The 13,241-nt window shown below is 52.7% G+C and overlaps 1 protein-coding gene across 3 annotated transcripts in view; it reads left to right on the top strand.

Moving 5' to 3' along the window:
* RCSD1 (RCSD domain containing 1) overlaps positions 1-8,021 on the top strand; it is a 56,450-nt gene extending 48,429 nt beyond the window's left edge. For all 3 annotated transcript variants that reach the window (XM_032318745.1, XM_032318742.1, XM_032318743.1), the window contains 3 exons: positions 1,867-2,064; positions 3,979-4,614; positions 6,291-8,021. In XM_032318745.1, the coding sequence (XP_032174636.1) occupies positions 1,867-2,064; positions 3,979-4,614; positions 6,291-6,323 (867 nt within the window). In that variant the 3' untranslated portion in view covers positions 6,324-8,021. The remainder of the gene's footprint in view (positions 1-1,866; positions 2,065-3,978; positions 4,615-6,290) is intronic.
* Positions 8,022-13,241: the final 5,220 nt, after the last annotated feature.

Below are 13,241 nucleotides of genomic sequence, written 5' to 3' on the forward strand. Positions count from 1 at the left end.
CCGAGTACAGGGTAGCCCAGGACCGGCACCCTTGCCTCCCCACCCCCATGCCAGAAATTCGTTCCCACGGGCTCTGTGCCCCCAGGGTCGTTCTCCTTCCCTTCCAGAGTCTCTCTGGGAAGCAACTGAGAATAAGGCTGTGATCGCTAATCACTCTACCTCATTAAGAATGTCAGCAACAGGATGACAATTTGGCCAGATCCCATAGAGCCTTATTTTGTTAGAAAGGGGAGGGGGCAGGGGGAGCCAAGAACTAAGAAATGCATCATCCACTAGACTTTTCATCCAAATACTCTATTAGATGAGTACGGAGTATGGATTTTCCTCCCAGGGGTAGTCCATAATTCAAAGTTCAGGTTTCCTGCTGGCCAGCGAGAAGTATTTTATTTGCAAGCAGTCTTAGAGGCGGAACTTCCCAGCTTGAACTTGGGCGGGGAGGGAGACCTCAAAGCTCTAACGCCCCACCCTGAAGCCCTGTCACCGGGCCTGTCCCTTGGTGCTCGTTGCTGCTTTCGGGCATGGCTCGGGCTCACGGCGTTGCTATGTAACTTTTCTGTTTTTCATTCTTACCAGGACTCAGCCTTGTCCGTGTTACAAGTTCTTTCTTCAAATCACAGTCGAACATACTGACACTTTCCTAGACATGAGTAACTCCGTGTCGTCTGCGGGTCCTAAAGCACACACAGGGGTTCTCCAAGCCAGCAGAGCTCTGGCAGGAGGAAGGGGGCACCCGCGCAGCTCTGGAGGGAGGGGCGGGTGGTGGTAGGACACAGCAACGGGACCAGGTCAGAGAGGACTCTGGCGGGCGGCTAACCAGTTTGGACAAAGAAAGAACCCGAGACTCCGGCTACTTACTGGACTCAGTGGAGATCAGACAGCTGTTAGGAGGAAGACCCGAGTTTCGCAGACCTCTCTGTCTCTGTGGACGGCTTCCCCTGAGCCATCTGTCCCCTCCCTGTCAGGCCTCCCTGCTGTCTGCTGGTCTGGAAGACGTCTGTGCAAGGGTTGGGGGACCCAGAGGGTGACGGAGCTAGGAGGAGTGCCCGTAGCACGGACCGCAGGCCACACAGCCGTCGGGCACCACGGCCTTCTCCACAGCCGTGGGATGAAGCTGGGCCTCCCTGCCCCCTCCACCAGCCCAACTCCTGGCTCCCTGAGGCCTCAGTTCCCTTTAGGTCACCTTCCCTCGTGTTGCCCTCCGGATTCATCTGAGCCTGGTTTTCCCTGCCCCGCGATGGCCCCGGGGCACCCACACTGGTGTCTGGTCCACGAGCTCCTCTCAGAAGGGCCGGGCCGCCTGCTGTGTGCACCCCTCTGGCCATCTACCAGCAAGCCTTGAGGGACAAGCCGGCCTGGCTTGAATCCCAGGGCAGGCTCTGCGGCCACTTTCCTGATGGACGCAAGAACAAAATGGACCGTGTAGGGCTGCTGTGTGCCAGCAAATAGTCGGCGTTCGGGAAGCAAGGACTACGAGGGGCTCCCTCGAGAACGGGGACCAAGGGGTGGACCTGCTGTGACGCTGTGTGTCCGCACATGCTGGTAGTTGCCATTTCTGCTTCCTCGTCTCTAAGCTGGGGCTGTTCCGTGGCATTTTTGTTGGATCCAAATCAGCACTTTCAGGGTATTCTGGAACGCAGCCTGTGGTCAGTCAGGGAGCAGGAGACAGCTCTCGCGGGCACTGCTTCCGGGCCCGGGACATGACACGCACACTTGGGACGGTGGATACTTGGTTAGGAAGCGACACGTAAGCCTCGTGTCACCTGTGATTGGTCCCCACCGGTTCCAGGCCCACATGCCCAGCAAGCTCCAGAAGAAGCGCTCGTGGTCCCCCACCACTATTTAACAAGCCTCCCCTTTTCTCGGCAGGCCAATTTAGCTTTCGACCCAGCGGCCCTGCTGCCTGGGGCCTCGCCCAAGAGTCCTGGGCTCAAGGCCGTGGTGTCGCCGTTCCAGAGCCCACCCTCCACTCCCAGTAGCCCTGGCGTGCGGTCTCAGGAGCCTGAGGACGTGCCCGTGAGCTTTGACCAGCCTCCCGAAGGGAGCCGTCTGCCCTGTTTCAACAAGGTAGTGTCTGGGCCCGGAGCCCTGGGGAGCCTGGGGCTCCTCTAAAGAGATGGGCGCGGGAGGGTCTCGAGTCTCTGCCCTGAGGACGCTGGCACTCTCCTCAGAGCTGCCTTTCAACAGGAGGAAACTTCTCCTGCCGGCTCCCGCTCACCTGCCTCCCATCTCGTCTCCCAGAGCTGTGCCCCTCACCCGGAGGGCCGCCTGGGGGATGGAGCACTCCGTCTCTGTGGAGAGAGGGCGGAGGGTTCAGGACAGGTCCCAGCTGCTCGGACTGTTGTGACAAAAACCGAGAAAAGTCTGAAGGCCTGATCAGTGACCCACACAGTGGGTGGGCAGGGTCGTGAGGGTTCCGAAACACGTGGCTCTGGCTGGATCTACACCGGTTTAGGTGCCCCCTCTTCCTGCAGCTTGCTCCGTTGAAAGAACATCCAAACTGTACCCTTTGCACAAAAGGACGTGGGGCCCATTTCTGTAGATGCTGCCATAATAGTGAGAGAGTTTTCCTTTATCAGAACCTCGGCCCTACTGGACACGGTAAGAATCAGAGCTCCAGTCCAGCACTGTCCGGGCGGTGCCCAGCAAATTGGGGCCAGAGCCTGGCAGGGGCCAACATTAAGGGATCTGAGGCCTGGGGATGGCAAATGGATAGAACTTTAAAAAAATGGATGGAAAGAGTGGGGTCTTCCGGGCCATTTCAGAAAATTCATGGGGAAAAATCAAATGGGTAGAAACAGGTAGAACCCAGGGAAACAAACTGATGCTAAGTCTTGAGCCTGCGGGCTGGGGATAGGGCAGAGATCCTCCGGCTCAGGGTAATGGAAAGACCCCTGACAGCAGAGAGGAACCCAGGGCAGAGCCTCCTCTCTTCATGGCATGCTCACCAGGGAGACGTGCAGAGGGAGGTTGTGCCACCTGGTTGTGATGAGGGAGAGGGGGTGCTCTAGCCTTCTGAGGGCAGCAGGGACCCTGCTGTGATGGCAGGGCCAGGCCTTGATAACCTAAAGGGCTGGCAGCACCATGGTCTCAGGAAAGGGCCTGGGAAGCCCTACAAGAATAAGATTAAAGGTTTATGAAATAAGATCTCATCTACATATAAAATTTTAAAGGACACAACACTTGCATAAAGCAGGGCATCCACATAAACATTTCCACCGCGCTTCTGGCAAAGTCCACTGGGCCTAGATGAGGCCTCAGTGACCGGGAGGCACACACACTTCCCGGACCGGACAGGATTGTCACACGGCTCCACTGGACGGTCCTAAGCCTTCTGCTCCTGGTGGACCGGAGCCCAGGAAAGAGAGGGCGTGCAGCTTTCCCGGGATTAGCCAGCTCTGCAGAGGGCTGGGGGGGCCAGGCTGGGGAAGGGGGCGAAGCTGGTCACCGGCTGTGCGGCTCTGTCCCCATGAGGTCCCTGAGCAGGGCTAGGCCAGCTGCAGACCCCTAATGCTCTTGTCTGTTGGGTTCACCTGGGTCAAAGTAAAAGGTCCTAAATGTTAAAACATGACTCTTCTAAAAAACAGATATCAGTTTTACTCAGCTCGTCCATTTGTGAGGAAACCTGTAATATGGAAAAGCTCACGCAAAGAACCTCAAAGACCTGGTTATTTATAGGCAGCTAAAAAAAAATGTTGGTATTAAATTGCTAAATTCGACACCGAACAGATTAATGTTTTACAGGATAATGAAGGTTATCGTTTTTAGTGGATGGAAAGCATTTGCATCTTCATGAGGCAAAAACCTACAGGTCAGCTGTGACTTCACAACCCCAGATACCCAGCACGCAGGGGTCCGTTTTCCTGGAAAGTCAGGGCCCTTGGAGGCTGGCTGAGGAAGCCGCGGACGGACGTCGGAAGACGCGCCGGCCCCCTCTTGGCCCTTTTCGCAGGCTGCGACTAACTTCTCACGCTCTTCCAGGTGCGGACGAAGGGCTCCATAAAAAGGCGCCCTCCCTCCAGGCGATTCCGGAGGTCCCAGTCAGACTGTGGGGACCTGGCCGACCTCAGGGCGCCCGAGTCATCCCAGGAGAATGGGGCCAAGGAAGAGAATGGGGACGAGGTGTTCCCACCCCACAGTGAGGCCCTGGGTTCTCCTCCTCCCGGCGAGGGGCCAGCGGGGGCCCAGGAGAAGCCTCCTCTGAGGAGGACGTCCAGCCGAGCGGAGGGGCAGGAGAAAGGCCGGGCCGTGGATGACGCGCAGCCGCCCCAGAAGGCCGTGGGGGGCTCTGACGAGGAGGCCAGCCCACGTCCAGCGGCAGGGGAGGCTGTCCCGCCAGGCCAAGCCTCCAACCCGAAGGCTGAGAAGGGTCGCAGGAGCCCCACAGAAGGAAAAGAAGAGACAGAAAAGAGGGGGGCAAAGGAAGATGACGAGCCCAGACAGAGCCAAGACACAGCGGGGTCGGCAGGGGACGCTGCGGGCGAGGCCCCAGCAGGCCCCCCCCGAGGGGCGGAGGTCCCCCACATCCCGGAGCAGGGCAAAGGCAAGGAAAAGGACGAGGCAGGGGCCGTTCTGGAGCCAGGCTGCTGCCCCAGCGAGGAGGCCCCCGAGACAGAGGTAAGCGGCCTGCACGATGCCGGGAGGCGGCCAGGGCTCGAGTGTGTCTGCTTATGCGTCCTCACAAATCAGCTCAGTTGGGCAGAAAAAAGGCCCCGGATTAACAGCCCATTGTGGATGGTGAGGGGACAGAGACACAGGAAAGGGAAGCAGGCCCAGGAAGCCCGGGAGACTAGCAGCTCCTTGGACATGCTAAGGAAAGCAGAGTGTGGCCCTGGGCAGGGGGTTCCCTGGGGAAGCCCAAAGCACAAGCAAGGGGGAAACCGTGTGTGCGTGTGTGTGTGCATGTGCATGTGTAGCGTGTGGGAGGAGGTTGGAGAAGCTTCGGGGTGAAGATGGCATTCGAGTGGGGCCATTCGAGGAGGAGGCTTTGTGGTGGACACAAGGGCACAGAGGGAGGGGTCCCTCGGCCCTGCCCACCCCCACTTCCTGGCCCTTCAGCAGCCCCTTCACTCGTGTTGAGCTGAAACTGCACGTTCCTTTGTTACTGTGGCCCATTCCTGCTCGCGAGCTGCCCATGTGTCTTCCACGTCCCTGTCTCAGCAGCCCCAGGCCTTAGGGGCTTTCCCTCCTGCTGCTCCACTGTCATGGCCCCTTCCTTACCTCTACAGTCAGACTCACCCCCACCACCGGGATTCCTGGTCTCCAGACCCGCCCTACACAGTAGCACCCACTTCCTCTTCCTGAAAACAGCATCTCTACGCTCCTGCTCCAGACGCTTTGATACCACACATTGGAAAATCGAGTTCCTGTTCCTCTCCGCGCTGAACTTTCTCCCAACTTTCCCTCCCCGCCATCACGGCGCTCAAGCCTCCAGCCGGGCTCCAGCACCCACCGCCCCAGGAGAGGCAAGGCACCAGCCCATGCATCCTGCCGTGGCCTCCTCCATTGACACCTGCACCCCCAGTGGAGATTTCCCTTGGTGCCGCCTGGAAACCGCCCCACTACCTCCATGTCCTCCGCAGGCGTCCCCCGACCGCTCCAGTGAGACAGCCGCAGGGACCCCTGCAGTCGCTTACACTCAGCACAGCGCGTTCCGGTGGCCCAGGGCCCAGGCCGTGGTCACATGCCGAGGACACTCTCGTAAATGTCTCTGCTTCCAGCCAGAGACCCCGTGGTCTAAGGCGTGGTGCAGCCGCAGCCCGGAAGGAGCCAGAAGTCATGCTTTGGGTTGAATGTTGACTGAACAGCGATTTTCCCTTTTGTTAGAGCATCCACCTTCTGTTTTGGGTTGTGTTCTTTTCCCACTTTTACGCCACCAAAACTTCTGAAGCAGTGGAGCGGGAAGATGAGACGGAGCGGGAGTGGATGCGTAGGTGGGAAGCCGGCGCGGTGAGGGCGTGGGAGCCGGGCGTCAAGGAGCAGGCGATGTCACCTAATAGTTGAGGGTTAAATCCTGACTCCGCGACTTCCTAGCTGGGTGACCTAGGGGAAGCCACTTGACCCTCCTGTGCCTTCACGGCTCCACCTGCAGAACGGAGCTAACAGAGTATCTAATGTGTCTTGCTTTTGTGAGGAATAAAGGAGCCGGTGCTGTGGAGCACACCGCGTTGTCGCCACCGCCGCTGCCGCTCGTGTTACATTCTTGCTGGGTCCGCCGTCCCCAAGGACATCTGCCGAGCGTCAGGATGTCCCCCACTGTCTTCCCAACTCATCTGTTCCTCCTGTGTTTGCAGGATAACACCCCTGTCCAGGACACTAAGATGTGAGGAGCTCACGTGCCTAGTGATGTGGCTGCCGGAGACGCCTCTTTCAAAGGAGCAACAAGAGTAGCAGCCAATGAAGCCATCACCGACGCAGAGCTCGTGGAGGGTCTGGAGCGGCCCGAGACAGAGACCACGCTGTTTCTAGGCCTCCACGCTGACATTCTCCCGCAGGCAGAGATCAGTCAAAGGCCGGCAGCCTTGCATCACCTTGAGTTCGTGTCTCAATGGACTTGGTTTAAGAAAAAAAACAAAAACTTAGAACAGTTTACTGTGGGGACAGCTCCCCGGAAGCCTCGCCAACCTGGGGTCTGGCTCCTACTGCACCCACCTGTCCCTGCGGCTGACCTCAGAACTGGATTCTGACTTAGCTTCTCAGATTTTGTTTTGTGCAAAGCAATAGCCTTTTTAACGCTCTGAACTTTTTATGATTCTCAGATGTGAGTAAAACTGATTTCAGGTGGGTGGGAACAAAAGCAAAGAGTGTTGCTGAAATAGAAGTCCCGTTAGTCACAGAAGACCTCGGTTATGGAAAAGCTTAAATTGTGGAGACCCCGAGACAACCTCTCAGCTTTTTCCACATGGGAACCGGCCAACCAATTTTTAAAACATTGGCCTGGAAGCGGTACTTACTGCACCATTTAAAAATATGTATTAGGAACCTTTGCTGTCCGGGAGTTTTCCAGTCTGTGGTACCCAGGGAGGTGACGGGCTTAGCCCACGCTCTTCCCCAGGGGAGGAGGAGGTGGAGACGGGCAGATCCGGAGAAGCAGATGCGAGGTGTCACGGTTCTGCACGCGCTGCCTTTCCTCATCCTGAGAGCAGAGTGGGGAGACCTTAACAATGCCCGCCCTCTGACACATCTGGGGGAGGAAATGTGCAGTTCTGCAAGACGTCCTTGAGCCTGGAGTAGGTGCTTCCTGGGAGGTGCTGGCGCATCTGTTTTGAAAGGTACAGGACAAAGACATCTTCCTACCTTCCGTGGGAAGCTGCTCTTGAATCAAAGCCCAGGCTCCCTTTCCGGACGGGATTGGGGGGCCTGGGTTTTCAGCCTCTTCTCAACGGGTTGCTCTGGCTTTAATGTTCGGTGTGGAAAGTGCAAGGGGCTTTGCAAGGAGCAGGGGCCATTTCCTCTCCCCTCCTGATGCATAGCTGTTTATCCAAATACTCGGTTAATCTTTGGGGTTGGTTCTCATCCGGGGTGGAGGGTTTCAGCGTCTCGTTGGGCTGATGTGGTAGACGGAGCAGCTGTTTCTCTGAAGGTCCGTCCGGCAGCCTCCTACCCTGACTTCAGAAAGCCATGTCCCAGACAAAAAGGCCTCTGTCCCTGCCGGTACCTCAGCGGTCTCAGTACAGTTTCACAGTACAGTACAGGCTCCTAGGACCGTTTTCCTAACTCCGGATAGTGTTTGTACTTGGGATATATATTTTTTCAAAGTTTTTTTTCCAAAAGTTTTTTCAAAACTTTTAAAATACAAGCATTTTCTAGACGTTGTAACTCAGTTAAGCCCGAAATTTTAAGTTTTATGTTTTAGCAGGATTTCGGAGCTAGGTGTGTTTCAGTTATTTTGAGGTCCACATAATCCTTAGCTATCGCTCCCTCCCCCGTCCACCCGTCTGTACCTGTCCCTCTCCTATCTGCCCGTCCATCTATACCAACAGAGATGTGTTACCCACTAAACAATACATGATTTTATTTACGTATGTCTTTGGGTTGTTTATGACACACACATCTGGGCCAGAGTTTAGTGAATGTGTGCGTGTTTGTGAGCATGTGTGACAAAAGAAGGGACACCTGCCACTTTCCTTTACTTGAAAAAGGAATGGGCCAGGCAGCCTGGGATGTAGCTGTGAGGACAAAACAATCTTTTGTCTGGAGGCATGACAGCTACAGCAGCAGGTGGGTAAGGAACAATGCATAATGACAAGAATGGGACCGAGAGGAGCAGCCGTAATGGGGTCAGAATGATTTTCTACAGGAGCAGTTCCTAATGCTCACGTTATTGGATCTACCTTGTGAGAAGTCCGAGGCCCTTTCCCGGGCTGTGGGCCATGGGCACGGGATTCACGAAGAGCTCAAACTGTCTGGATTCCGAGGCTGTCCTGCCGTGGGTCACCATCCTTCCCGAAGTAACTGCGATTATGTGACGTGTTGCATTTGCAGATCTGGAATTTCAAAATTGGGAATCCGAGAAATCCATTTGTGTCTTAGTTAGCACAAAGCCATCCCCGGGCCAGGAACACTTGGTTTGGTTCAGGCTTCCCTGATAGGCTTGAAGGAAAAACACGGATTTCTTCACAGCTACAAGGCTCGAGAGAGGAGTCAGAGGTGTTGTGTTCCTCCTCTGCTTCTGTCTTCGGCTTGATTTGCATACTGTGTCTTTCCTTTCTCCAGAAAGGGAGCAAGAAAACCAAAAACCCTGAATGCTTTGAAGGGAGATGCCAGTATTTGATCTGAGGCTGTTCCATGGTTTCAGCAACATGGGGGACAAGTCACCAGGTGACCACAGGAAGCCCAGGGGCCTCCACTGTCCTCCCTGAGCTGCCCCTGGACAAAGCTTGGTTTGCCAGTCAACTAGACCCTCAAAAACATATCTCTAACAAAGGGTTAAATTAGTGGACAGGCGGCCAGTAGTTCATCACCTCCTTTGACGAGACACTCTTGGCCACGTGACTGTGTAACAGAGTTGATGAATGAGGACCTGCTGTTGCTAATGAAAGAAACCCAACTTCAACTGGCCGATAAAATCCAGAAAACTGGGGGCACCTAGGTGGCTCAGTGGGTCAAGCCTCTGCCTTCGGCTCAGGTCATGATCTCAGGGTCCTAGGATCGAGTCCCACATCGGACTCTCTGCTCAGCGGGGAGCCTGCTTCCTCCTCTCTCTGCCTGCCTCTTTGCCTACTTGTGATCTCTCTCTGTCAAATAAATAAATAAATAAATGAAGTCTTAAAAAAAAAAAAAACACAGAAAACTGTATCTATCTATGAATCTCTCTCTCTCTCTCCCTCCCTATATACTGAATAATATAAGTTAAAAACCCGTGGATAGGCCTAAATACAATACTCAAGCAATATCTTTGTTTTTTGGTCTCTGCTTTCCTCTGTGTTGGCCATATCTCCCAAGCAGGCCCTTCACAGCCTATAAGCCCAATCGAAAGAGCTTATTCTTTCCCAATAGCACCGGGGAAAGAAAACCTACAAAGGATTTCTATAAACCCTGTGTGGATCACATGTTCATACTGGAACCAGCCTTTACGACTGAAAAGCTGCGGAGATCAGACCTGCCAGGCCTGGGTCATGTGACCTCCGGCGCTAAGGGCTAGGTTAGCCACTCCTGTGCAGTCTGCAAGGACTGTGACTGAGGACAGTGGGTGTCCAATGGGGTGCTGTTACCAAAGGAAATTATTCTGGAAGATTTAAAAAACACAGCAACAGATGTGTCCAACAGGGCAATCCCAGACACACCAATCTACTATTACATGGTTTACTAAAACATTAAATTTTGTTTGACCCCTCAGCAAGAGCTCATCAACGTTGTGCTTATGAGCCAGGTAAACATAGTAGGAGCAGAATGCTAGAAAAGTCTAGGGGCAGGAGACAGAATTTTCTGACTTCCCAATCTTGCTTGGGACAACCCAGGCTCCCACTCAGCCCAGTGACGTCCTGGCCAGAGTGGCTATGGTTGCCGAGAAGACCTGTGCTCCAGCGCTGCCCTCAGATCCCTGGGGAGCTGTGGAATTCCGGAGAGGCTCCGCTGTGCCCAGACGGGCAGGAAACCATGGCTCTTTGAGACTCCAGAGGAGGAGGAGACAATGTAAACGTTGTGTACTTCTCAGTGAAAAGGGAGCCTGGGTAAAGCCACCTACCTCAAGAACCAGAGCATAAAGACTTCTTACTCCTTCTAATCCTGGAAAGCTGTGGCCTTCTCCGTGGGAGCTGTGACACGCTGGTCCTTGCAGTGCCAGGGAGGGGCTAGGAGGAAAACAGGATGCAGAAGGAAGGGGTCAAAACAAGCAAGCCCCCCCACCCCCACCAGCTACTCCTGTAAGTAATGATTCTGGCCCTTCAAGGTGTCATTTTACATAAAAATCTGAAAAAATTACTTGAATTTAGGCAAACCTGTAATGTCAGTTATCACACTTCTCAACCAGTTCTTTTTAAAAGAGTAAGTGGACTGGATTGCACTTAAGCAAGCGTTCAAAGAAGACTCTAGAATGACGATGTATGGTTGGTGCTCAAGAAAACAGTAGGAGCCCTGACACTAGTTGTTACCGCTGGATGGACCAACGAACCCATGGGTGCTGGATGGCTCCAGGAACTCAGTCCCATCATGGCTGCACCAGCACCCTCAGGAGTGACCGTAACAGCTTTACTGACGAACTCCAGAAGGAGCTGGGCTGAAAAATCAAAAGGGCCTGTTTTACACTGCCTCAGAGTCTGTGTCTCTTTTCTTTTACCAAGCACAAAGAAACGCAGAGTTCTTAAGGTATGATTTAGGGTGCCTGGATGGCTCAGTTGATAAGTGTTTGACTTCAGCTCAGGTCATGATCCCAGTGTCTTGGGATTGAGTCTCACGTCAGGCTCCCTGCTCATCGGAGACCCTGCTTGTGCTCTCTCTCTATCAGATAAACAAATGAAATCTTTAAAAATAAATAAATAAAGTGTGATTTAAAGGAATTAATTATCCTTATTTTTTATTATAAAAGCAATACATCTTTATTTTAGAAAATCTGTGGAGGAAAAGAAAAATAATTAAGAAAAAACATGTTTATAACTCCACTACCAAGAAACAGCTAGTATTAAGATTTTATGGAGTTTTTCTAGTTTTTTTAATCTGCATATGTATTTTTGCTTTAATTCTTGTTACAAAATTAAGTTCTCCGTACATGGAATTGTGCATCTTTCCTTTTTGTAACATACTACCTGGAGCGAGTCTTCATAAACAATCCCACTTCTGATCATGAAAACTATACACTTTTGTCCTTTTCTATGCAGCCAATACCATCCAGAGCAAGACTGAATCTATATAAAACAGAGGGGCAATAAGATCCGCTGGTGGAAATGGAATTCCAGAAGAACGTGGTTCTTTCCACAATCTCAGCCTTAGATTTTGATCACCCTAGGACTTCAAAACTTGAGGACTCTCAAAACTTAAATCAAGTGAAAACTTTTGAATGAAAAAAGAAAAGCCTGAGGCAGTACCAAAGATTCACTTCTGATGATTCAGGGGCTGCAAAATTCAGGGGAAGTTATGAGATAGACCTCAGAAAAAGAACCATTGAGGGAACCCATGTAGAAATATTTTTAGTAAAAAGGAGCTAGAGCTATTATAGGATATTGGGCTGGAGTTTGGAAAAGACACACATTCTCAATCAGATTCAAGTTTCTGTTTGGATCAGGGCATGGCTTGTGGTGGTGAAGCAAATCTGACAGTTAGGACAACCTCAGCAGCCTGAAAGTCAAGTTAGTGCCTAACCTCAGGGGCAACAAATAAGGCTGAGCACACAGTCCTGACTCCAGTCCTGGGTGCCGAGTCAGCGAAGAGTCCTCTGAATGGCAGACCCATGTGCTCAGATTGGATTCTCACTTCCGGAGACTAACGTCAGGTCAGAACAAATTTTGCACGCCTTGGGTCTAGATTGGGTCTGAATTCAGGAGCGTGCAAACATTAGTTTCAAAATAGGAATGAAAATGATTGTTAAAGCCGTTCCCTGTTCCAAGGCCTCCACCCTGACATCATCACAGAGTTACTCTAACCATCTCCTAATGGACCTATTCTATTTGTTTATTTGTCAGAGAGAGATCACAAGCAGGCAGAGAGGCAGGCAGAGAGAGGGAGAAGCAGGCTCCCTGCTGAGCAGAGAGCCCGATGTGGGGCTCCATCCCAGGGCCCTGAGATCAGGACCGGAGCTGAAGGCAGCAGCTTAACCCACTGAGCCACCCAGGCGCCCCAGGACCTGCTCTAATTTCATCATCTTCCACTCATACATCTGACCCCAAGTCAAAATTATCTTCGGTTGTAGTTTTAACGTCACCACCATTCTCAAAAGCGTTGATGCCACCAGATCCCTTTAATAAAATTAAAATATTGGGACGCCTGGGTGGCTCAGTTGGTTAAGCAGCTGCCTTCGGCTCAGGTCATGATCCCAGGGTCCTGGGATCGAGTCCCACATCGGGCTCCTTGCTCAGCAGAGAGCCTGCTTCTCCCTCTGCCTCTGCCTGCCTCTCTGTCTGCCTGTGCTCGCTCGCTCTCTCTCCCTCTGTCTCCGACAAATAAATAAAATCTTTAAAAAAAAAAATAAAAAAATAAAATAAAATTAAAATATTAAAGCATGGGTTTGGGGGCACCTGGGTGGCTCTCTGCTCAGCAGGGAGCCTGCTTCCCCTCCCCCTCTCTGCCTGCCTCTCTGCCTACTTGTGATCTCTGTCAAATAAATAAATAAAATATTTAAGAAAAAGAAAACAAAAAGAAATAGTTCATAAAGTATGGGTTACCAACTTCTCCAAGAGCCACTGGTCCTGTTCTCCCAAGCCAGTTTCCATCTTACTCGCAAACCAGCTGAGCTAGGTTCATTGGCATGAAATTGCACCACGAGCCATAAAAGTTGTCACAGTGGTCATCTCTTTTGACCGTATTACCTCAGAAAATCACCTAAAACATGAAAAATGTGTACGCACAGAGGGGCCAGTCAAGCAACACTTAACCAATGAAATGCTGGGAATTAGGATGTCCTGCCGCGTTGTCTTGATGGCACAGGTTTAAGTCACTAGGAGCGACTTAAGGGGTAAGAAAGCAGGTGTGGGAAGTTCAACGACCTTGAGAGTGGCCGGGCAGAGGCAGGAGAGGCCTCCGGAGGAGAGGAGGTCTCGGACAAGGGCAGGGTGTCCAGTTCCACGCGTGGTCCACGCGCACAGAGGGCTTAG

The sequence above is a fragment of the Mustela erminea genome, chromosome 17 (assembly GCF_009829155.1).
Source record: "Mustela erminea isolate mMusErm1 chromosome 17, mMusErm1.Pri, whole genome shotgun sequence".
Lineage (NCBI taxonomy): Eukaryota > Metazoa > Chordata > Mammalia > Carnivora > Mustelidae > Mustela > Mustela erminea.